Source organism: Sitophilus oryzae, unplaced genomic scaffold (assembly GCF_002938485.1).
Source record: "Sitophilus oryzae breed Bouriz unplaced genomic scaffold, Soryzae_2.0 scaffold_1396_pilon_pilon, whole genome shotgun sequence".
Lineage (NCBI taxonomy): Eukaryota > Metazoa > Arthropoda > Insecta > Coleoptera > Curculionidae > Sitophilus > Sitophilus oryzae.
In genome coordinates this window covers 2922386-2949952 of record NW_022146055.1, presented here as the reverse complement: position 1 = coordinate 2949952, position 27567 = coordinate 2922386, and the positions used below count along the sequence as shown (strand labels likewise).

The 27567-nt window shown below is 32.9% G+C and overlaps 2 protein-coding genes across 9 annotated transcripts in view; one reads left to right on the top strand and one right to left on the bottom strand.

Annotated features, from left to right (window-relative positions):
- Positions 1 to 27567, bottom strand: part of LOC115875878 (uncharacterized protein CG43867) — a 517198-nt gene that overhangs the window by 420489 nt on the left and 69142 nt on the right. The gene's annotated exons all lie outside the window — the stretch shown is intronic.
- Positions 119 to 27527, top strand: LOC115875882 (cytochrome P450 6j1-like). 2 transcript variants are annotated; one of them, XM_030891441.1, is made up of 7 exons: positions 119 to 299; positions 9105 to 9718; positions 12980 to 13009; positions 17031 to 17242; positions 23690 to 23902; positions 24871 to 25122; positions 27325 to 27527. In XM_030891441.1, exons 2-7 carry the CDS (start codon positions 9105 to 9107, stop codon positions 27486 to 27488), a joined length of 1485 nt encoding a protein of 494 aa, XP_030747301.1. In that variant the 5' UTR covers positions 119 to 299; the 3' UTR covers positions 27489 to 27527. The 2 variants fall into 2 exon arrangements, with proteins under 2 accessions (XP_030747301.1, XP_030747302.1); XM_030891442.1 differs by lacking the exon at positions 119 to 299 and adding an exon at positions 4580 to 4758.

Sequence of the window (27567 nt, the reverse complement as noted above, 5' to 3'; positions counted from 1 at the left end):
ATACTTTGTATCATTAGAAGTAATTAAGATGCATTACATTGTCATAATTAATACAGATAAATTGCTTCTTCTGATAACAATATAGCATAGCAAAAATTTTATTTTTCGTATTGTTTCGTACTTGTCTCGTGCCCCAGTAATTTGATAGGTCTCAGTATATAAGAGATAGAATATCAATAAAATTATTTATTTAAATAAGTAGATTGATAGGACAGTGTTGTTAAAGCATTGTAAGTGTATAGGTGTTCTTTTGGAATTATACTTAATATCGTCTTAAGAAAGTTGCTTAAATCATCAAGGTAAGCTATCATTAACTAATAGAAGATTCTCATAGAGTATACAGTTGAAATTGGAACTTTTGGTGTTCCTGCAGCAAAATATATCAACTGACACACTTTACTTTCAACACTGGACGCGTCCACTAAAGTGTTTTGGTGTATTGTTATGAATTTGTTTTATTTCATTTTTGAAAGTGAGAAGTGTATCAATAAATGCGTTCTAAACAGTAACATTCTGCTATTTTTGTTGTTAAGTTATTTATTTACATTATAACTTTTTAAATATTTATCAAATTTTAACTCAAAACATGTTTTTTACATGGGTTATTAGATTTATAGCACTACTTGCACTACTTCTAATTTTGTTTTTATTATTATAGCTAACCATACGAAAAATATTTTGTTTGATATATATTTTATTCTGGTGATAAGCACACAAAAATAAATCATATGGGTGATTCTGATCCAACTGGTATTTTTTTAATTTTTATTAATAGGGGAACTATAATTTTTTGGTTATGGTTTTGGTTTTAAACAATAATTTTCCCAATCAGCTCGATATATTAATGATCTTGCCAGCATTAAGGTTGATTCTCACTATACCTTCCGTTTCCATTCCATATCCGTTCCGTATTTTTAATGTATTGACGCTATACGTAAGCTTCCGTTCCGTATCAGTTCCATACTTTTAATTATACAATTTATATCATTAATAAAGTTTTATTTTAAAAATTTGTATCTTTTGAAAAAGGTAATAGATTTAATTAAGAGGTGAAAGAATAAATAAATATCAGCAAAATTTTAACAATGCTGGTACAAATGTACGGTACTGGTACACTTGAGAACCCTGTTTCTCATACGCTTCAGTCCGTCCGCCAAAAAAATGTATGGAAGGAAAGGATACGGAACGGAAGGGAAACGGAACGGATAGTGTGAATTGTCCTATTCAATTACATGATATAATATTTTATGTAAACGGAAGGGATACGGAAGGGAGCTGATATGGAAGGTATAGTGAGAATCAACCTTTACTCATCTTATTAATGTTATATTAATCTATATACTAATTCCTTATAATAAAATTATAAGTATATAATACATTTACGTGCATAGAAATCGGCCCAAGGCAAACTTTTGAAGTTAACTATTAATTTTTTAGAATATATTTGTCAGATTAAGAGAAAATATATACTATTTGAAAGACAATTTCATATTCTTTGAAAAGAGTTTAGAGATATTAATTTGTATTTCGATTTCTTCGGACTAAAATTATTAAATTAATGCATGAAAGAAATTATCGTTTTTTATTACTCAGATGTATGTCATTATTTAATTTATTTATTTATTGACAATTAACTAAAATAAATTTTCAATAATGGATATGATCCCCTCTTGCTCTTACAACATTTCTCATACAATTTGGCATAGATTCAATCAAATTTGATATTGTTTTTTGCGGGATGTTAAGCCACTCTTCTTCTACTGCAACAATGAGCTCTGGGATAGAAGTTGGAGCTCTTCGTTTAACACGAATTCTTCGTTTTAGCTCATCCCATAAATGTTGTATCGTGTTTAAGTCTGGATTGCATGCTGGCCATTCCATAACACGAAAACCGACTTCTGAAATGTAATCGTGTACGATTCTAGATTAGGTTAGGTTAGTTGTGCCTTCGCATTGTCATGCATAAAAGTGAATTCGTTTCCAATGTAGTCGACTTAAGATACCACATGAACTGCTAAAATCTCCTCAATATACCTAGCACCAGTTAAACCTCTTCTCCCGTGCCGACGGTCGTCCCAACGGATGAAAACTGGGTCGGTTCGCGCAGTCATAGAAATTGTACCCCTGATCATACAGAAACCACCTCCATAAGCAATCTGCTTCTCAATGCAGCATTCTGCGAATGGCTCACCTGGCGTCTGGTACACTTTTCTTCTTCGATCGCTACCATAGAGGCATATCCGGGTCTCATCTGAGAATAAAACACATTCCCATTGTTCAAGATGCCGATTTCTTAATATTGTTGACACAATAATGCGGTCATCACGATCCGTTGTATATCTCTTTCTACCAGTTCCAGGTCGCCTACGAAAGGACCGAGTCTCCTCATATCGTTCACACACTCTTCGAACCGCTCCGCGAGTCATATGCAGTTGCCGAGCTACAGCTCTCTGTTTAATTCCATTTTCGATTAAAGGGATTACTTTGGCAGCTTTTTTCCGTAATGTATGCATTAAATTGAAACACTAATAAAACAATGAAACACAACAAATCAAACAACGAAAGAACAATGTGCACATTTCGATTACAAAGTGACAGTAAAGTAGTAATGTCAATATTTGATAAGTTTTTTATTCTTATTGTCACCATAACAAAAATGCCTTTCATTTGTTTACCCGTTGCAACGCATATAAACGACAAGTACTTTGGATAAATTTATACTCATATCAAAGCATGTTAAATTGTCTTTGAAATAACTCATATTTTTTTCTTGGTCTGATAAATAGATCCTAAAAGACACAGTTAAAGTCAAAAGTTCACAGTGGGCCGATTTCTATGCACGCAAGTTTATATACTAATATTAATATACATATACTTACTAATTCCTTATAATAAAATTAAATAATAAAAATAATGTAATTTTATTCCTGTAGATTAAGTGAAAAGTGTTGTTCTTAAATATCTACTCTACATATTATAAACGCGTGTTCAAACATTAATCTTGTGGATTACATATCAACATAAAACGAGATGTAATTACCGAAATATCATCGTAACAACAGATATTCTAACAACGTCTAGGTTTACTTATTTCACTGAGATTTATGAAAATAAAGTTCTTTGCCTCGGGTATAGATTACCGACACGTTTTGGAAACAGTTCGAACCGAAACAAAATTGAACGAGACAACAGAAAAAGTAAAAAAAAATTCCTCACACCCTTCTCCGCAAGTTCACAACTATTCTCCGAATAGAGTAGAGCGTGTAATACAGTTGCACTTTCTCAAAAACAAATTCAACATAAAGACACCTAAATATGGAATAGGTACAATAAAAATATGAACCACTATAAAACAAACACTTCAAAATAATCAAAAGGTATATCAGATTTTATTAAACATATTCAGACAAGAAAAGACTCCTAAACAATCAAACAAATATGTAATCAATGCATTGTCATGATATTCAATATTATTTGCGCAATCACGTATCAAAAAATATTTACTTGAGTACCTTAAAAATTTTTCTCATGAAAGAACTCGCGCTGAAAGAACACACTCTTACCGTGACCACAGAGCCCGTTTCAATGACAAGGCAAAGCCTGCACGTGAGTATAATAATGAAAAGAGATTAAAAATAACTGTCTTTTGCGATTAGACGTATTCGTTTCCGAGAAATGGCGGTATTCCATATTAGGGATACTCATGATCATCATCATCATTTTCAGCTTATTCAACCATTTCCAATTATGGTGTAGCCTCCCTCACATACTCTCTTTGTAGTTGGACCCATTGTTGTCTATTGTTGGCTATGCGGGCCCAAGTTATCCCTGCTAATTTCCTAATATCATGGTCCCATCTCCAGGTTTGGTCTTCCTCTAGGTCTCTTAATTCCTCGCTGTAATTGTTGTGGTCCATCTGTCGTCCGTCCTACTTGCCAAGTGTCCTGTCCATTGCCACGTGAGGGATTTGACTCTGTCGATGACATCTACTACCTGGATCTTTTGTCGTATGCACTCTATTCTTTTACGGTCTCTCGCTTGATTATTCCCAGCATATTTTCTTTCATTGAGCGTTGTGCGATCTGCAGTTTCCTTATGATGCCGTTTTAAGATTGGCAGTACACATTGGTCGAATGTTTTCTACTTTAGATAGAGTGGCTTTGGCAATTAGGGATACTATTCCATATGAAATAATCAATAGTTAATTTAAACTACCAATACCACGATACTAACAAGTGAATTTGCGACAACCCTTTTTAAAATTCGAGTTTAAAAATAACAATTGGATACCTGAGTTACTTGAGGGCCACTTATACATAAAATTGATTTGATTGATTGGAATGTTGATATAAAAATGCAATTCATATATTAATAATGCACAAACAGCGAAAGCAGATTTGTAAAGGACATCAAAAATCACAATTAAAATGGAATGACCCATACCAGCAATAATATTCTTAATAAACGATGTAATTACATAATAACACAATACAAATATCATCAAAGCTTTAATTTGTCAAGAATCTCCATCAGAACTCGACTAGTTGTTTTTATAACAAAATAATAATACACACATTAATAATGAACTAAGCGTTTATACATATAAAGGATGCGACACAGCAGCGTAGATCACAAGTTGAACAGTTGATGGCCGTGAACAAGTGGTCTTAGATATAAAGTGATAACAAAATAGATATAATTAGTTAATTATAGTGGATTATTTTAATAATTAAATATAAAATATCAGCCGTGATCAAGGTAATGATTTTAATATAAATAAATATAGTTTGTAAATAAAAAACAATATTTCTATTTTTAATAGAAACAAAGATATTCAGATTTTCAAAAATTCGAAAAAAAAATCCTTAAAATATTTTTAAATGTATTTAATATTTGTGCATTTTCTAATTACATACATAATGAGAGACTGTTCAAGATTTATACAGGGTGCTACAAATTCGAGGTACGAGCATTGGTATCTCGGAAACCGTAATAGATACGAAGATGGTTAAATTGGGACAAAGTTGCGTCTTGGACTGTTCACCAAGATGCCATCAAAAAAGTTTTAAAAATTTCAAGGATTGCTGAGTTTTTTGGAAAAAACGGATTTTTTTGAAAACTAATTTTATTTTTTCCTGTTATTACTTTTTAGAAAATCAAAAAACTAATTGCACATTCTCATAGCCACTTTATTAGGGCTATCTGATAGTATTTTTCGATTTTCAAATTAGCTGATAATTTGTGAGATACAGAGGCCAAGTTAATTTTTTTAAATACGGACCTGCATTTTTTATTTCAGATTTTGAAAGAACTCAGTCTCCTGAGTACAATGATATGCCACACTTTATACTTTTTTTGTTTTGGGACTTTTCTTATTGTGAATTTGAAATTCTCAGTGTACGATCTAATAATTTGCAGAATATTAATTGTAGTTATTATGAATAAATTATATATATATATATATATATATATATATATATATATATATATATATATATATATATATATATATATATATATATATACAAATCAGTTTATAACGTTCTTCGACGTCTTCTGATTTCCAGTCTCCATTGGTCTCTGTCTGTCCAGAGGTTTTCGTCTATTCCTCTTGTTCTGATGTCCCCCGTCTATTCCTTCTCTCCAACTCCATCTAGGTCTCCCTCTCTTGCATTTGCCTTGTGGTGTCCAATTGAGTATTTTTTTCGGGATTCTGTTCTCTTCCATTCTTTGTACGTGCCCGTACCACCTGAGTTGGTTAATTTTGATGTCTTCTGATATTCGGTGTTTAACGCCCATGATGTTCTGAATTCGTTCATTTCTAACTCTATCCAGTTTCGATTTTCCAGCCGCGCACCTCCAAAAGTCCATTTCTGTAGCTTCGAGTAACTTAAGGTTTCTTTATTTCAAAGGCCATACTTCACTACCATAACTACCATAAGCATATAATAACCACGATACACATAAACACGGTATGTCCGCGCGCAGGCCGGCTGGCTCGACATCGAATTCGTGACGTCACCTGCGCTGCAAAACGAGTCGCGCTTATGAAGAATCCGCATAAATAACGCGCGCTTCTTTAGAAAATACCGTTTTACATATGCAATTTTGAAGATTTATAAAATTTGTTATGACTTATTGAGAACATTATTTAAGTGACAAGTAAAACATGATTCAAATAACTTAGCTACTACAAGCATGTCTGTACAATAATAATTACAATATAATTATTCAGGTGAATATAATTATAATAAAGGTGTAATCGATTTTCTTTCTACTGATTACAGATAAAATAACAAAATGTTTACAAGTGAATTATTATATTATCATAATACTTTTTTTGACACCGATTGCCTTTATTAGGTGTTTTTTACTAATTAAAATTTAAAATAAATAGGAAATTATAAAAAAATTATTTCAATTATTTTTTTAGAAGTGACATACTTAACACATAAATAGAGTATGAACGATACATGATTGTTTTTTTTATTATATATTGTGAAAATGATTTGACAGTTTATTTTTTAGAGTTTAAAAAGTTAGACATTTTCTTATCCAATCGTTTACGACAATTTTCAAAACTAATTCTTCGGTTCAAGTCACGTAGTCCAATGTAAGTTCGTGTCCTTGCTAAGCATAAAATTACTTCTTGTGGTATTGTTGCTTTTAAATCATTGGTTAGTTTTGCAATCGTTCTGTTGCATAAATTTGTAAACAAATGTTTGTCATCTGCCAAGGAAGTGCCATGCATTTCTTTAAACTCACACTCAAGTACAGTAGTCACACGTAACAAATTTTCGTTTGGCTACAGTAGATTTCCGCGAGAAATAAAATTCAGCCAACAATGTGATGCTCTATTAACTTCTATATTTTTAGTTGCCACTCCCAAATCGTCGTATTTGCCTCTAAATGTATGAGCTACATATCCCGCAATGTATATTAAAGCGTCCTTGTTAACTCTGTCTTGAATTTCATTCCGAAAATATTTAATATCGGATCCTTTTCTCTCATAGTTTTTACATCCGGTCACAGCACAGTTTACCATTTTTAAATAAAGTCTGGGGTATACTTGTTATTAATAACAACAGAATAATAAATCCCTAATATTTTACAAACACGCGTCTCTTGAAGATAACACAAAATAATTCGATGCTAAATGCAAATATCGTTTGAACAAGCAACCAGACGCAGCGTTTAAAAAGATTATGTGTCGTATCGGCCATCTGTATCGGCTTGCAGCGCAGATGACGTACGTGCGCGGAGTTGACTAAAATGCGTCCTACTATCGGACATACCGTGTTTACGTGTATCGTGATAATAACATTATGAATAAATTAACTTCTACAAACTAGTTTCCAATGCTTTACATAGTCTACACGTTCGAAAGGGTTACCAGCCTCCCTATTGCACAAATTTATTTTTCGTTCAATTTTATTTATAGCTTTTGAATAGATCTTCTTATACTTTCGAATGCATTTTGTACCCTTTATTGTAACTGCCGAGATGTGTTGATTTTACTTTTTTGGGTGATCTATTTTAAGGATTTATTTTACATTAAAACTTTGTTATTTCAAATGCAACACCCTGTATTTTTTTAAATAAATAGAAGCAGATTCAAATGCTCTTTCAAACTATATCAGGGTTTCCTATACCTATCTATCTCAGATTTTGAATAAAAAGCGATTTTTAAATAAAATGGCAACCAAGATGGCTGGTATCGCCCGCCATGGCAATTTTCTAGTGACAGTTAGTAACTATTTTCAAAATCGACATTAGTTTATGGACATTATTATTTAAATAGTTTACTAAAATTTACCCACAATAGTTTAATAAGTAAGTACCTATTCTTTATTTTATGAAGAAAAATAAAACCGTATCTGCTGGCGGCGGGCGGAACGAATGGATATGTTACAAGTGATTTTATTTTGTGAGGAAAATTATTTCTTGGCCTCAAGAGCTTATGCTTAAATATATCCAAATAGGAATCTTCCTGATAAGCATTCCTTTGAAAAACTACTTGTCCTATTTCCTATTTCGCAGAGTGTAGTTTATAAAAAACCTATTAGGCAGAAACCTGTCGTTGGAAGTGAAGAAATTGAATTTGCCGTAATTGGCTCTTTTATAGAAAATCCATATATCTGCAAGTTATCGTAAAATAAAACAAAGAACTACTTTTTTATTTTTCTTGGTAGAATAATAAATATGTATTAATGAATATTATTTATTAAACTATTGTAGTGAAATTAAATAAAAGTAAAATTGTATAAATTTGAATAAAGTCTATAAACTAATTTCGAAAATAGCTACTAATTGTCACTAGAAACTTGCCCTGACGACACTAGCCCTCTTAGTTGCCATTTTATAGAAAAATCGCTCTTTATTCAAAATATGAGCTAGATAGGTATAGGAAACCCTGATATAGGTTGAAAGAGCATTTAAATCTGCTTCGATTTATTTTAAAAAATACAGGCTGTTGTATTTGAAATAACGAAGTTTTTATGTAAAATGAATATTTAAAATAGACAAGCAATTTTTGGTACCCCTGTACAAATTTAATAAATCAATAACATATTTTAGTAAAGTTTATATCTTTACCTTTAAACTCAGTACAAGAATTAATTCCATAAGAAAAAATATAACTTTGGTATGGATCTTAGTTCTGAGACACCCTCTATATTTCAAAATAATTTTAAATTGTGCCACTTTGCCTCCCCATATCTACCCATAAAATATTTTGTTTCTACACCTTTCCGTTTTCGTATAATCAACCGAGGCGAATGAGGTGCGCCACCCTGTATACAGCTTGCTAAAAAAATCATGATAGGGCCAAAAATAACAAAAATATAACACTTTAAATTTGACCAAACATTTCTCCGTTGCGTTTTTTGCATCTGAATGTAAAATTATTGTATAGAACTACCGTATGATCGAATAAAAACGGCGTCAGCGATGGCTATGAAATGACGATCGATGACATTTCCCATATAATTTTACATATAAAATGACAGCGATCTTCATTTCATAGCCGTCGCTGACGCCGTTTTTATTCGATCATACGGTACATTAAATAAAAATCGTATAATAAAATATACTTTATTTTTCAGATGGTGGTATTCTGGACGACATTCTTGTCACTACTAGCGATAGCCTACTATCTGCTATACAAATACATGACAAGGAATTTTTCTTACTGGAAAGACCGAAACATATTCTACTTCAAACCGCTCCCATTCTTTGGAAACCTTTTACCAATGATCACCATGAAAACCACCATGGGTGAACTAATAATGGACCTCTACCGACAAACTGATAAAGACTACTTCGGTATCTTCAGCTTGGACCGACCAGTATTAGTTGTAAAGTCACCAAAACTAGCCAAAGACATTCTGTTAAAGGATTTCGCCAGTTTCCATGATAGGATAATCGTCACGCCGGATACGGATCCAGCCATGTCAAACTTGATGTTTTTCAAGAAGGGGCAGATGTGGAAAGTGATCAGATCCAAGATGACGCCGGTTTTCACATCCGGAAAGCTGAAGGCCATGTTTTCGGTTATGGTGGACGAATCAAATGATCTGAGCAAGTATCTGAGTAAATTTGTTGGAGCTCCCTCTATAGAGGCAAAGGAAGTTTGTGCGAAGTATTCTACAAACTTGATTGCTTTGACTGCGTTTGGTGTAAAAGCTAAGTGCTTTGATAATGAAGACGCTGATTTCAGGTATTAATATTTATTTAAAAAAATGTACTATAGTGCTTTTTTTCCAGTAAACAAAAATACGAAGAAAATTATCTTTAATTGTTGCACATATTATTTTTATATCACATAACACAAAAATAATTTTATTAAATCTATACAGGGTTGTTCATCACATACGACACGAAGTATTGTAGCTAAACGATTAGATTTTTACAAATTGTAAGTTTTGGGTTCGTTGAAGACTATTAGAGGTACAATTTAAAAATAATTCTACAAGATACAGAGTGTCCCAAATAAGTAAAAAAATATTATAGTTGTGTTTTTTAAATATAACACCGTGTATATTACTCTATTTTAGATTCTACGGTTGAAGTAAAGGTAAATTTTATTAAGGTTTATTACACTTAAACCTTACCGTTTTTGAAATATTTTCAATTTTGTGAAATTGCAGTAAACAATTTAAGGCTTCATTTCTCCAAGGGTATTAAAGGTTTTAATACCAAATATTTACTGAAGATTATTCATTGATCAGGTGTTGCAATAATAGAAATTATACTACCTTATACAGAGTGTCCAAAAAATTATATTAAATAATTACTAGCTTTAAACGGGAATAACTTGTTTAATTTAAATGGAACACCCTATATATTTTACGGGAATCAGATGCGCAATTTAATTGTCTATCAAATTGTATTATACCATTTTTTACCTATCTCTTCAAGTTTTCGTAGAATATGTTTTTCCTTATAATTAAGTTCCTTATAATTAATAAGACCTCATTTAAGTTAAGTCAATTTGCCGATAGCAGATAATCATGATTTAAGTCAAAAATATAGACTCAAGTCGTATAAAAAGGACTTAAATTACATTATATTCTTTACGAAAATGACTGGACTTGAAAGAAATTTATTTTATTACCTTTATGCTGACATTGACTTAAGATTTAAATCTTGGTATATTCTTTGATTTAAATTAAACATCTTTTGAAACTGACTTGTTGCAGCTCTGTTTAGAAACGCAGTTAATTTGTGTTTACATAAGACTACACATATTTGTATTGTGCTTATACAGGGTGGCGCACCTCATTCGCCTCTGTTGATTATACAAAAACGGAAAGATGTAGAAACAAAATATTTTATGAGTATATGTGGGAAGGCAATGCGCATAATTTAAAATTATTTTGAAATGTACAGGGTGTGTCAGAACTAAAATCTATACCAAAGTTATATTTTTTCTTATGGAACACCCGGTATTTTATTTCATTTTCGTATTCTTGAACATAAAATAATGCATTTATTATAAAGGTTTAATATGTTTAAAAGCTTTAGTTTTGGAGATATTTAATGATATTTAAATATGCATGCTATAATAAAAAAGTTTGTCATCACCTTGTCATCACATTACTTTTCAGAATTAATTTTTGTGCCTGACCCTCAAGCCAGAGAAATAAACTTTACAAAAAAATTCGATTGCTTCCTTAAATGTATACAGGGGTATCAAAAAGTGCTGGTCTATTTTAAATATTTATTTTACATAAAAATTTCGTTATTTCAAATACAACACTATGTATTTTTTTAAATAAGTCGAAGCAGATTTAAATGCTCTTTCAAATTATATTAGGGTTTCCTATACCTATCTGGCTCAGATTTTGAATAAAAAGCGATTTTTCAATAAAATTGTAATCAAGATGGCTGGTGTCGCCATGGCAATTTTCTAGTGACACTTAGTAGCTATTTTCAAAATCGATTAGTTTATGGACTTTATTTAAATTTATAACAGGTTATTTTTATTTAATTTACCTACAATAATGTTAATAAATAATTAGATAAGATGAAGGAATAGATATGTTACTAGTGATTTTATTTCCTTCTTGGCCTCAAGGGTTTATGCTCAAAGATAGATAGACAGATAATAGGAATTTTCTTTACATGCGTTCCTTTGAAAAACTACTTTTCCTATTTCGCAAAGCTGATAGTGTGGTATATGAAAAGCCTATTAGGCAGAAACCTGTCTTTGGAAGTGACGAAAATCAATTGTTTTTTTATAGAAAATCGAATATATCTACAAGTCATTGTAATATAAATCAAAGAACTATCTACTTGTTTATTTATCTTGATAAAATAATAAAATACTTACCTACTTATGAAACTATTGTAAGTAAATTAAATAAAAGAAAACTGTTATAAATTTAAATAAAGGCCATAAACTAATGTCGATTTTGAAAATGGCTACTAAGTGTCACCTGCAAATTGCCATGGTGACACCGGCCGTCTTGATTGCCATTTTATTGAAAAATCGCTTTTTATTCAAAATCTGAGCAAGATAGGTATAGGGAACCCTAATATAGTTTGAAAGAGCATTTAAATCTGCTTCGACTTATTTTAAAAAATACATAGTGTTGCATTTGAAATAAGGAAGTTTCTATGTAAAATAAATATTTAAAATAGACCAGCAATTTTTGATACCCCTGTATACATTTAAGGAAGAAATCAAATTTTTTAGTAAAGTTTATTTCTCTGGCTTTGAAGCCACAGAAATCAGCACAAGAATTAAATCTAAAAAGTAATGTACAGGGTGTTAACAAACTTTTTTATTATAGCATGCATATTTAAATGTCTTTAAATATCGAAAAAACCAAAGCCTTTAAACATATTAAACCCTTATAATAAATGCATTATTTTTATTTAAGTATATAAAAAAGAAATAAAATACCGGGTGTTCCATAAGAAAAAATATAACTTTGGTATGGATCTTAGTTCTGACACACCCTGTACATTTAAAAATAATTTTAAATTATGCACATTGCCTCTCTACATATACCCATAAAATATTTTGTTTCTACATCTTTCCGTTTTCGTATAACTTTTCGTGTAACTTTGCGATGAGAACTTGTTGATTCTCGTTAAATCGGCAACGCATTTTATTAATAAAAAAATTGAATTAAAAACTGTTTTACAACGCAGTCCAATTTTAATTTTGACATGATTTGATCGATGTTAATCAATAAAATGAAATAACAATGACAATTACTAAAAGGAAATTTTGAGAGTGATAAATGTCTGCGAATTATTATATTCCCAAATCAAATGACAATGACACTTACTAAAAATAATGTGCAGTAATTTCCGAAATGCCGTAATGACGTCACCAACCTGTTTCATCTGGTTGTCAAGTGAAAGAGATAGTTCGACTCTATATTATAGCGTGAAGTTGAACGATATTGCTGAATAAAAAATAGTAATTCCAGTTAATAGATAATAATGTTAATTTTTTTATTTTTAGGAAACTGGGAAGACGTATTTTTGGAACAAGGTAAGTTTAGATATTATGTAAAATATCTTCCAAACATTTATTTTTGTCAGTAATGTAAAGGGTGGTCAAATAAAAATTTGTCAATAAAAAATCCAGATCAGTATATAAAGTACGAGTATAAGAAAGTGAATAATATCTCGAATCGAAAAATTGTCGTTTGGTAGAAGAGAAAAGGTAACAATGACAATCTAGGAATAATTTTCATTTCATATTTTAATTTAGAAACCTTGCTATTTCCCAGTTATTTAGGTTTTATTATTATTTGTTTACAAAGTCTTTCAAAAAACTGGCTAAATCACCAATTTTCCAACTGCCACTTGAAGATATAGAAATATCATACCGCCGGATCGCCGGATGGCGGTATTATATTTTATATGTTACGGTTAAGGTCCGATGTCCGGTTAATGTCGACATTAACAGGTTAATGTTTGGGTTTGATTATGTTTTTGGTTGTTTTGTTGTGTGTTATTCTCGAGATTAATCGGGTAATGTCGACATTAACCGGACATCGGACTTTAACCGTAATATAATTATAATATACACTAACAATACTGCCGGCGGGTGTTTATCCAGTGGCCTTAAAAAATAAAATCTTGTTTAATTCAGTTTTTAGACGCAAAAAAACCTGTATTTATTGTCCGTAACATAAATATTACAATAATTACAAAACTAACACACGAATTTAAATGTTACTGAGACGATGTGATTATAATGCTAATGGAATTTTTACCAAACAAAACTATTAAAAAGATAACTATTATACAGTTTTTATTTGCAGTTTAAACAAATATTTAGCTGATTTAATTAAGTAATTTAAAATGTTTTATCCTAAATGACATTAACTTTATTAATATCTTAATTTGACTAAATAATATATTATTATATTCTCATATATCATATTTTTTTCAAAACAAACAGTTCAATTTATTTTTGGTATAATTACTGTTTAAACAGACCTATTAGATAAATTATTAGATTTTAGATAATTACCTACGTTATATTAAAACGTATATTAACAATAATAATATCTTCATTCGCTATTAAGCCCCATACTCACTATGCGCTGATTCGTCGATTTACGACGCATTAACGAACCGCATCAGCGCATAGTGAGTATGAGGCTTCATAAAAGCGATCAACTCAGTAACCATCAATTCGAAATGGGTGAAAGAATGTCTAGAGAAGCTGAACAAATTAGGCAAAGAATATAAAGTCCTCCTACTCTGGGTGCCCGCTCGCCAAGGGATAAAAGGCAATGAAAAATCAAACGATCGAGCTAGAAAAGGAACGAACACTCCACTAACAGGACCAGAACCGTTCTGCTTTCCAAGAGGAAATCAGCTTAAAGCGGAACTGAAGAACCTGGAGGACTCCATCCGTAACCTGGAGTCTTCCAACATGGAATCCTCCAATGGTCTAAGACACTCGAAAAAGTTCCTCAGAATTTATACGATCGAGAAAAATCAGATTTTCCCTCATTTAAGTAAGAACAATATTCGGATTATCAGGATACTGTCAACCTCAACGAACACCTCAGTAGATTGAAGCTGAGAAACAACGGCGAATGCAGATTCTGTGGGGAAAATGGGGAAAGAGCAGAATACCTTATCACTGAGTGCGCCGAGACGACAACCGTTGGTGTCGTAAACTTTGGTACGGCTGATGTCGAAGATGGAGAGCTGACCTCTGTAGAGCCGTCTCAGATACTGGCTTTTGTCAAAGCCCTGAAACTGTATGATGAGTTATAATAATAATAATAGCTACCGTATACCGGGTGTTGCATCGTCGAGCGGGACATAGAAAATCTCATGTAAATTTTAATGGGGTCAATTATTGGCTTCCCTAATTATTTTAGAGAATAATTCTATTTAGGTTTATTGAAGAGCACTAAAATCCATATTCAAAAGAATAAGTTTAGATATTTTTGATTAGCCCGTTTACGAGTTATCGCCGATTTCTTTTTAAATATTTCTCCTTTCTTATGTGTGTCTTTCTGTATTTACTTATGAGCACCACAGTAAAGGTAAAAGATAACTGTCAAATGAAGTTTATCTATTTAGTGCTTTATTATTATTATTAAAAACTCATACCTACATCGAAAATATTAGCCATGAATTACACTACCGAAGAAAAAGTATTGATGATTAAATGGTATTATCAAGGAAATAGTTATCAAAAGGTGTCGGACATGTTTGCTGCTCTGTATCCGAATAGACCGATACCTGGAAAATCTACAATCGCGCTAATAATCAAGGAATATCCAGATATTTGAGAGCAAAGGTACCCTAATAAATAACTGCAGATGTGAAGTAAGGCAGGAACAAAGAGAAGATGTAAGAAATGATATCGACTTGGAAGTTTTATTGTGCGTTGAAGAGAACAAGGAAACTTGAGGATGGAATAGGAATAGATCACACTACAGCGTTTCGAATTTTGAAACGACATAAATACTGTTCCTTCAAATATGAAAAGCATCAAGAGCTACGAGATGGGGACGAAATACGGCGGCAGGCGTTTTGTTTTGATATGATGGAAAGAGCAAACACGGATAGGGAATTTTTAAAAAACATATATTTCACTGACGAATGCACGTTTACCTTAAATAATGAACCCAATGTTCAAAATTATCGATATTGTAACAAAGAAAACCAACACAGGTTTGTCGAAACAAGGACGCAATATCCACAGAAGTAAATGTTTGGGCGGGGATATTCGGACACAATATTATCGGGCCATTATTTCTTGCGCGAAATTTAAATGCAGAATATTATTTGGAACTACTCGAAAATCATATTTTACCAGCTTTACATGATGTCGCTAGGGAAAATCAGGAAGTTTGGTACCAAATGGATGGCCGCCCGGCACATAGTACCCTGGCTGTTCGGGAATATTTAGACAATAGTTTTAACGGAAACGTTATTGGCCTAAATCATACAGTAAATTGGCCAGCAAGGTCTCCTGATATTTCGCCAAATGATTCTCTGGGGCCATTTAAAAAACAGGATATACAAGGATAAAAAAATACCCAAATCTAGACGAGTTAAAAAATGCTATTTCTGCCGAATACAATAGAATTTTAGTTTACCAACTAGCGAATGTAAGAAGAGAATTTTATGATCGCCTGGGATATTGTCTAGCAGTCGATGGAATATTTGAACATCTTCTTAAATCCTAAAGTTCTAACAATTTAATAGTACCTAAATTAATAAGTTATTGAATATTGTAATAATACTATAATTAACCTTGTTGATTACTTTATTCTACTTTAATTCATATTAATTTGTATTTATAAATACATCTTTAAGATTTCCGATGTAGGAATGAGTTTTCAATAATAATAAAGCACTGAATAGGTAAATTTCTGAAATGACAACTTCATTTGACAGTTATCTTTTACCTTGACTGGTGCTCATAAGTAAATACAGGGCCATAAGAAAGGAGAAATATTTAAAATGAAATCGGCGATAACTCGTAAACGAGCTAATCAAAAATATCTAAAGTTATTCTTTTGAATGTGAGTTTTAGTGCTCTTCAATAAACCTAAATAAAATTATTCTCTAAAATAATTAGGTAAGCCAATAATTGACCCCATTAAAATTTACATGGGATTTCCTATGTCCCGTCGGACGATGCAACACCCGGTATACCTGTATGAAGAGTTATAATAATAATATTGCTCCCGTATATGCCTTGGGAGTAACAAGGTACAGCTTGCCATACTAGAGCCATTCGGTATACCTACAAGGAAGGTAATGTGGCTAGCACTACGCTTCAACCGCCTATTACCTGATGAGTTATAACCCACTATAACTGAAAAACACACAATACATCTGTAAGTTCAGGGTGATTAAACCCTCTCCTAAACATTCTACATGGTGCTTCATACAGCACACGCTAACCTAATTCTTGATAATGATTTATTAATCTTCAAAAAATTACTATAAAAAGAATGAAATTTTTCAAATAAAACTTCTCAGTTACTTTTTTTACATTTAAAATGTTTGCGCGTTTTCTATTTTAGCCTGACAAACGCTGTAAGACAACTAGGGTGTAACTTCTTTCCTGGCCTGATCAAGACCTTCGGCATTGAATTCGTAGACACCGTAGCCCGAGAACAAATGAAATCTATCTTCAGTACAGTACTAAAGGCTAGAAAGCAGTCAGATCATCACAAGAGCAATGATTTAGTAGACATTTTATTAGACGCTCGAGCTCACACGGAATCTGGAATCTGTAAGTAGAATAACCGATTCAAATTCGTAATTCTTTACATCGTACAGAATTTTCTCTTATTTTGACAAAACAAAGTCTCACAATATGCGAGCACACATTTTTCACAAAAAAATTGAGTGTGCACTATGTGCGCATAGTTGAAGTGAAACTTCTTAAGGTGCGTCCAGACCTGACGAGACGAGAGCGAAACTAGTGCGAGACATTCCAAATTCGCTAACTCGCGAGGCAACACACGGAGCCTCGTTGCTATCCGTCCTCTGTCGGTTTTGCGACGGCCGATCAAAGAAAGCTCGCGGCACACTCTAGCGTATTTTGGTAGGCTCCCTCGATTGCGAGATATTAGCTCTGGATTATGAATTTCGACTAAAAATGAAATAATCTCAATTTTTTTAAATGGAACACCGTATGCATTATCATTTTTCCTGATAGAATTTACAAATTCTGCGTCACTAATAATTTTTACCGTACCGAAATCTAACATTTCTTTAAACAAATTGAATTATTACAAAATCTATTAATTTTGGATATATGTATAGTATCACATGCAAAAAAATAATAAAATAAAAAATTGGATATTCTCATTAAAAAATATATGTTACATCCGCAACACTTTTTTGAAGTATCCTGTATACTCTAAAGTAATTTTAAAATGTGCTTCTTGACCGTCCCTATTTAACATTTTGTTCTAAAAAACGTTAAAAAACTATTTTGTAAAAGACGTCGTGTCTAGAAACAAATGAAGGTTTAAAGGGGAAAACAACCAGAGGGGAAAAAACGACGATGAATAAAATACGACAAACCAAATACCATGTTAAAGATACAAAAATTTATTACTGTATGCTATTATTTGGCCATCGTTTGTTATATTCAATTACAATTTAATGTGTTTGGGTTCCTTTCACTATGATCCAACTCGCTTGTCTCGTGAGAGGCTTGCCTCAAAAAATGGATAGATGTCTCGCTCTCGTCTTGCTCTCGTCTCGCTCTTGCCTCGCTCTCGTCTCGTCAGGTCTAGACGCACATTTACAGCGCTTTCAGAGGGAGCGGAGCGGCATATTTGGAATATATACCTTACCACAACGTCCCTTCGTGTTGATTTCGTGCATACAATAAAAATATGCAATGCCGCGGATAGGTTTTCAAAATATACCTCATTGCAACATTTTTGTGGGGTATAATTTCAAGCAGCGCATTGTGCAATTCTGAACTACTATAATATACCCGCTTGTGACTCCAGAGTTGCAATTACGCTATAGAGGTAGATCGAGCTATTATAAGGATTAAGAGAAAAAAGAGAAAGTTGACATGAGGATAATAAAGAAACGTTTTTACAAAAGAACTTTTTGTAATATGAAATAAAAACTAAAAGAACAAAAACAAGTTCTAACCTAAATAAAACCTAATTTCAATTTAGCGTGCATTAGGGACATTCATTTCAATATTCTGTCCTAGGTTATGCTTCCATTTCTTACTTGTAGATTTTCCAAGAGTTCTTCGTTCTGTGTTAGATGGCCGCCCACCTTGATCCTAAATTTGGTTGTCCTTGCTCGGATGTATTTATTTTTATAATTATTCTTGTAAATTTTGTAAGAGCTCTTAGATTGTGAAAAGTGTGTGAAGCGTTAAATTTCAGTTTTGAACTCTGCAACTACATTTTTGTATTGGTCCGGAAATTCTATAGTAATTTCTTGTGAACATGACGAAGGATTGGCATCATGCTGTATTTGCTGCAGCGATGGTTCTTGTATGGAAGAGCACTGTGCAATGCCCAAATTATTGTCCTGTGTTTCATATAATTTCATATTCATGAAAAAAGCTTTTCAGGAACATTGAACATGAGGAGAGTCTACATACCATCTTCAATTTGTCAAAATCCTTTGTTAAAATAAAAACGTAAATATGCAGTAGGCATCCTAGCCAATGAAAAGGTATTAGGCCGTCCGAGCGTTTATATGGATTATCGCTTCTATGGATGGGTAATTTCACTCTAGGCCAGTGATTCCCAAAGTGGTCCAGGTGGACCCCCAGGGGTCCACGGGAGACTTGCTGGGGGTCTACGTAGGCGTGAACAAAAAATGGGGGTCCATAAGATGTTAATGGGGGTCCACGAAAATTTATCTGCTTTTGATAGTAAAGAGCAAAAATGTAAGCATAGTTTTTATAAGGGCCTACCTACATTGTTTTAAGTACCTATCTAAGCAGATAATATTTTAATAAGGCAAGCGACTGTTACTTGTCCAAACTTGCGTATTCGATATTACGTACAATTTCGTGTACAGACTTGCAAAGCGCTATCCGCCCGACAATGCTTAATGCTTGTTCAGACATGAACTTGATCACCACTATAAATACTTGATGCCAAAGGCAAACGCATTCATTTGTTTCCGGAATTTCGAAAAAGGCGGAATTTGGAAAAAAGTTGCGAGAAAATTTATATCTGTGTTTGCTAGTGCCGGAGAAAAGTAAGTAACCTACCTTTTTTTGTTATAGTACTTAAGTATTTTGTTTACGTGTACTAGTCGGTTGATCACAACGGCCTGTATAGATAGGTAACTTAGTAACTTACAGATATTTTAATTGTCCTCTCTTTCGATTTGAAGACAAACACAGCACGTTTTATTCAATTGTTTTTTCACGAGAGAAACACTGCCTCTAAAAAGGCCGAATAAGCAATATTGCAGAGCAATTAATTTTGTAATTTTTCTTGCAAATAACTACTAATTTTATAAAACAGTAATTTCATAATCATTTTAAATTGGTTTTGAAGTAACTATTTTATCAAAACTATTCCTTTTCGGAAAGAGCGAGCGGTGCGCGGGCGACGGGAAAAGGGCGGGGCTTGACTTCGATGCCAGTTTGTCACGTTTTAACAATGAAGCCGCAGACAAAAATACGCAAATACACGGAGCGCGTGAACTCATTGATTTAATAAAATGTTAGTTATCGTTTTATGGACAATTTTGGGATTTCGACTTTTATTTTTCCCTACACAAATATGATCAGTATTCGATACTGAGTACACCAATTTTTATTTATACTATTAAAAAATTAGTGGTAAATTATGTACTTTAAAATTGATACCGTTTTGTGAAAACGTCTGTATTTGTCTCTGCGGTTTATTAGTTGGTCCCTTTACAAGCCGTAATTCTATTTCCGCGTGCTGACAAAGGCTGCGGTGTGATACCTATATTCAGAAAAAAAAAAACTTGGTTACTAAAACTTTTTTTTACAGGTAAGGTAACTGACACGAAACATGGCTACAGCAAAGAAAAAATGTCGACAATATAGTATCGATTATTTGAAATATGGTTTTGTTCCATCAGAGGCAGACAAACAATTGCCCATGTGCCTATTATGCAACAAAGTTTTGAGCAATGACTCTATGAAACCATCAAAGCTCGAAGATCATCTAAAAAGGTGTCATACTGATAAAATAGGTAAAGATTTAAAATATTTTCAAACATTGAAAGAAAAATATGGAAAGAGACCCACCATGCACAGTATGTTCGCTTCAACATCTCAAAGTAACGATGATGGCTTGCGGGCATCTTACAATATCTCATTACTTATAGCAAAATCTGGAAAACCGCACACTATCGGAGAACAATTAATTTTACCCGCTGTTGAAGAGGTTTTAAAAACTGTTTTGCACAAATCTCCATTTGACGTACTAAAAAGAATTCCATTAAGTAACAATACTGTACAAAGACGCATTGATGAAATGAGCTCTGATATCGAAAGCTTTTTGTGCAATCATCTGCAAAAAACTCATTTTTCTATACAACTGGACGAGTCAACGTTACCCAGTAATGAAGCATTACTATTGGCATATGTCCGATTTATTGTTGAGGAAGAAATTCACGAAGAATTGCTATTTGCCAGAACTTTGGAGACTGACACTAAAGGCGAATCAATATTTAATGTCCTGAGTAATTTTTTTACGGAAAAATCGATCCCATTTACAAACATTATTTCAGTGGCAACAGACGGAGCTCCTGCAATGGTCGGGCGATATCGTGGGTTTATAAGTCATCTCAAAAGAATTATACCAGGACTTACAGCTATTCATTGCGTAATCCACCGACAACATCTTGTGGCAAAACATTTAAGTGACAGGTTGAACCAATCTCTTCATTTTGTAATAAAAGCTGTCAACAAAATCAGAAGCAATGCATTGAATACGCGTTTATTTGCTCAATTGTGCGACGAAAATGATGAAGACTTCCAACGACTGCTCTTACATACTGAAGTACGCTGGTTGTCGAAAGGTGCATGCTTAACGAGATTTTACTCTGTTTTCGATTCCATATTAGAGTTCTTAGAAAGTAGAGATCCAGATTTAAAAGAAAACTTGATCAAATTCAAAGCAGACATTGCGTATTTGACAGATTTGTTTAAAAAATTTAATGATATTAACTTGCAGTTACAAGGGGACAGCCTGAATTTAATAAAAACAAAGGGGATAATTTCGGCTTTTCTTGGGAAATTGAAATTTATGAAGCAAAACATTAGTCGGCGCGAATTCTCTCAATTTCCAAACTTGTCGCAGGTAGAATGTATTGATGAGGATATCCATACCTACAGTCAACATTTAAGTGCTCTGCATGATGACTTCAAAACCAGGTTTGAAGATATACTGACGATGGATATACCACCATGGATCATAAATCCATTTGATGAAACGGAAGTGGCCAATGTTGTATTACAAGAGGAGCTGCTCGAGCTAAGCACTAATGAGGAGCTGAAGGTGAAATTTAGAAAAGGCTACCCAACATTTTGGCTGCAAGCAGAAATACCCGAAAAATATCCTGGACTGTGGGAAATCGCAAGGAAATTTTTAATAGCTTTTCCCTCGTCATACCTTGTCGAAAGGAGTTTTAGTGCCGTTACAAACCTCTTAACAAAAAAAAAGGAGCAAATTAAACATCACAGAGCGGGGGATTTGCGGGTTATTGCTCACAAAAATAAAGCCAAACATTGATCGTTTGCTGACACTCCATCAGATACATCCTTCCCATTAATTAAAATTATGACCTGAACCTATATTACCTTAATATTTTTCTTGTAATTCTATTCTTTTAATAAATAAAGTGATATAAAATGTACCATTTTTCGTTTTTATTTTACATATCGGAATATAGGGACAGAACTCAGAAGTGACACAATTTTTATTTTTTGGCGACTTTAAGAATGTGGTAGAAATGTAGCAGCAGGGGGTCCACCGAAACCAGTAAAATTTTGACAGTGGTCCACGAGAAAAATAAGTTTGGGAACTACTGCTCTAGGCTAATAACGTGTATCTTTAGGTTGCTTTAGGCTTATGAAGTTATCACTTCGTAATATACACTTCTGTTTCACCTTTGCACTTTATTTACCGTTTTTGCATTAAAACTATTTATTTCTAAACTTATCCGAACTGGAACACATAAGTAACTCAACCAAACAATACTACATGTTGACAAAATATGACGAAACGTAAACAAAATATTGCAGCGAGTAAAAATGAGGGAACAAAAATAGCCCCCGTATCAACATGGTGGAATGTTGCGATCGGGTATGTTTTAAAATACCTACGTGCCCATAAACTTGCAATTGAAAGAATACCCGATGCCAACCGGTCTCAAATGTTAGGCAAAGGTATACTTTAATGAAGTACACTGTAACATTTTTTTGTTTTTGATAATATACACGAACTCAACATGAAGGGACGTTGTGGTAAGGTACATATTCCAAATATGCAGCGGAGCGTCCGCGCGGACCGTCCGCGTGTTTTTTCAAGATAGCCGTCGACGAACTAATCCGGACGGAGCATACACGACCCATGTGAAATTGTTCATATAAACCCATGGTACTTGCTCGAAGTCGCGGACGGTCCGCTCCATCTGAAAACGCTGTTACAAAGTGCTGTTAACAGCTATTAAATTGAAAGATTTCAAGGACATGTTTGAAAAAATGTATAGTTTGAAATGTTGAAAAAGTAATAAATTAAAAATTAACAAATAATTTGATTCATTTTCACAAAATTTCTGTGTATGTGGACTATCTATTCCTAACTCTATTCACGTGCCGAGTTTGGTTCCAATCGACCCATAATTAAGAAATATCCTGATAATTTCGTCCATTTAGAGATATCGGTTCGAAACGTCATCCTGTAGCTGTCCTTGGATCGCGATTGGACGACATCAACTTTTGACGTTTCTTACGTCAAAACTAACTGTCACAGTGACACGGTTAAGTTGGCCTTGGTCCAATCTATAAACATACCAAATTTCAGTTAAATCGGACGATTTTTTCGCCATTGATGATGGGGTTTCATAGTGCACGAAATGTCATCAAAATATCATGAAAAGATGGGGCTGTTCGAATTTTTCTTTCAAACAAGATGTTAAAACTTTATTGCACTACACACGATAATACATAACAACAACAGAATTATACCTGTTTCAGCTGATGACATGATTTTGGGACAAGCAATTCAATTTTTCATGGCCGGTTTTGAAAGCGTGGCTTCCACAATAAGTTTCACTTTGTACGCTCTGAGTATGGATGAGGAAATTCAAGAAAGATTACGGTTAGAAATATTGGAAAACATCGAGGAAAATAATGGTTTAACATACGAAGGAGTCAACAGCATGAAATATCTGAATATGGTGATTTCAGGTTAGTTGAACAACCTATCTTTTAGTGACGTGATTAAGCTTGACCGGCACAGCGATGCCCACTTTTACATGTTTTCTTTTAATCAAAATATTTTAGGAAACAAAAATAAATTAATTATCTACATATATAAAATGCTAATGTTTATCTGTGTGTCGTCTCTACTGAACTAACGACTTGCTCTAGAAAGTTGCTTGTTTTACTAAAAGATAGCTAATTGACTCTTCTAAAAACTGTCGTCGCCGGATTTTTTGTTTTTCATTTAATTAAACAAAAATTAAAAAGTATTTTTTTCCTGATGTCGTGGCGGATGCGCCAGGCTTCAACTAGTAAATATATAAACAGTTATTATTTACTTCAACAAAACTCACCTTCTTAACAGCACTTAAGGGACATAAAAGGCCATTACTACCGCTTTCTCGTTCAAAATATTCTAATAAAGTTGCGATGAGTTTTTTACGTCTATTAAGCTATCTTGTACACTTCGCACTAAAAGAGGTTCTAAAAAGAACAATGTTCGACTGCAAGGTCTGTTAGTAAACATTTTTAAGCTTAAAGCATCAAAACACTATTTATTTAAACCAAAAACTCGTAATACAAAACTAAAGTGTCAAAACGAATGAAAATGTCAGGAAATAAATAAATAAATGCAACTTCACATTTTTTACAGCAGAGCTACCACCTGAATTCCCAGCGCAAAATTGATATTCCAGTTAGTCATGGCAGTACAGCACGGAATATGTTGCTATGGTTGTCAACAATGAATTAAAAAATCGCGCCCTTGATTACGTAACTAAAAGTTTAACTGATATCAAATATATATCGAATTTACTGTATAAAAATATTTATTTAACATGTTCTTCTCCTAACCCAAATAACTGCAGTTTTTGTGTACAACTTCGAATAGTTTTCAGATTTACTATCTTAGTTAGTTAGCTGTGACCATATTGTTTTGTTTATTTATTTTGCAGAAGCATTAAGAAAATATCCAGTACTGCCTTTCTTGGACAGAGAATGTACGTCAACCTACAAAGTCGAAGGGACTGACTTGGTGTTAGAGAAAGGGCAAGCTATTTATATATCGGCATTCGGAATGCACTACGACGAGAAATACTTTCCAGATCCTGACAAGTTCGATCCAGAGAGATTTTCTGATAAAAATGAGATAAACAAAGAAGGTTTCTACTATACGCCTTTTGGGGAAGGCCCTAGAATATGCATAGGTAAGAATAATATCACTATGTTATATCTATCTATACCTGATATGCCTATGCCACTATGTCTATACTCTATAAGTATACTGCGGGATCATTCTTAATACTAGTACTAAAACATACACGTACGAAGTATATGTATATCGTAAATACATTATTATGATATATTGTATAGTTTGTTCAGACCTCGAAACCAGTGGCGAAGCTTCCATGGATGCGGGTGATGCGTCGCATCCCTTCAAAATATTGTAATACGTTTTTATTTAAAAAAGTCACTGCGCGATGATGCGACTGTCCTCGTTATATCTTGAACGCCGAAGTCCGAGCGCAAGTCCAGGTCAGCGAACTTTCCGGCCGCGATTACGTCTCCCGTTCGCTGTTTTAGTCGGTGGGTGATACGTAACGTAGGTTTGCCAACAGTCCTCTATTTCAGATGACAGTCCACTTGTTGATCTCACTGTCCTCTTTTCTCTCGAGTATTGAAAAAGTCCTCTTTTTTACATAAACAAAATCTAAAAAATATTCGTCTATCGCCACAACTTTAAAAATATAACTTTAAAAAATTGTTAATCTGTGTCTTTCGCTACTCCCACTTGTTTGTACAGAAAAGAAAAGGAAAAAATATTTTTGTACAGGGACATAATTTAAGTGTCTCACTCAATTTATAATTTTTCTGTTTCATATTTAAAGATAGTAGAAAGATTTTCTAATGTATTTTTTGCGACGATGCCTATTTTCTACCTCAACATTTTTTAAAACGTCAATTTTGAAAGATACGACGCCATCTTGATTTTTTTAAATGAAAACCTTCTCATATTTTAGCATCTTCCGGTAGACATATTTTAGCTAATTTCAAAAATATAGTTTAGTATACTTTGCTTTTACCGTTTTCGATATACAATGCATTTAAAAACGAAAAATTTCACAATCATTTTAAGTGTCTCACCCAATTTAAAATATTCCAGTTTCATATTTTAAGATAGTAAAAAGATATTTCAGTGTAATTTTTCGCCAGGATGCCGATTTTATATCTAAAAATTTTTTAAAACGCCAATTTTGACAGATACGACACCATGATTCTGGAACATTTCATTTTTAAATGCACTGTATATCGAAAACGGTCAGTGCAAAGCATAGTAAACTATATATTTTTGAAATTAGCTAAAATATGTCTACCGGATGATGCTAATTTTTGTGGGGGTTTACATTTAAAAATCAAGATGGCGTCGTATCTGTCAAAACTGACGTTTTAAAAAATTGGCATCTTCACGAAAAAATACATTAAAATACATTTTTACTATCTTAAAATAAGAAACAGGAAAATTTTATTTTTAAATGCACTGTATATCGAAAACGGCCAGTGCAAAGTATACTAAACTATATATTTTTGAAATTAGCTAAAATCTGTCTACCGGATGATGCTAAAATTTGTGGGGGTTTCCGTTTAAAAAAAATGAAGATGGCGTCTTATCTGTCAAAATTGACGTTTTAAAAAATTTGCAGATAAAATATCGGCATCCTCGCACAAAATTACATTAAAATATCTTTTTACTATCTGAAAATGGGAAACAGAAAAATTTTAAATTGAGTGAGACACTTAAAATGATTCTGGAACGTTTCATTTTTAAATGCACTGTATATCGAAAACGGCCAGTGCAAAATATAGTAAACAATATATTTTTGAAATTAGCTAAAATATGTCTACCGGATGATGGTAATTTTTGTGGGGGTTTACATTTAAAAATCAAGATAGCGTCGTATCTGTCAAAATTGACGTTTTAAAAAATTTTCAGATAAAAAATTCGCCTTCTCACCAAAAAATACATTAAAATACATTTTTACTATCTTAAAATAAGAAACAGGAAAATTTTATTTTTAAATGCACTGTATATCGAAAACGGTCAGTGCAAAGTATACCAAACTATATATTTTTGAAATTAGCTAAAATCTGTCTACCGGATGATGCTAAAATTCGTGGGGGTTTCCGTTTAAAAAAAATGAAGATGGCGCCTTATCTGTCAAAATTGACGTTTTAAAAAATTTGCAGATAAAATATCGGCATCCTCGCACAAAATTACATTAAAATATCTTTTTACTATTTCAAAATGGGAAACAGAAAAATTTTAAATTGAGTGAGACACTTAAATGATTATCCACGCTACGCCACTGTCAATGGCCAAAACAATAATATTTTATTACTCTTTGCTGCAGGTAACAGATATGGATTATTAGCTGTCAAAGTAGGAATAGCTTCGATCCTGTCAAAATACAAAATACGGAAAAGCTTGAAAACGCCCGAGAAGATAAAATTCGATCCAAAAAGTTTTTTGATCCAATCCTACGGCGGAGTACCAATAAAAATTGAAGCCTTATAAACACATATCAACTGACTAATGAATTGAAACATTCACTGACACGAATCAACATATGTGATTCAAGAATTAGCAAGGTTTT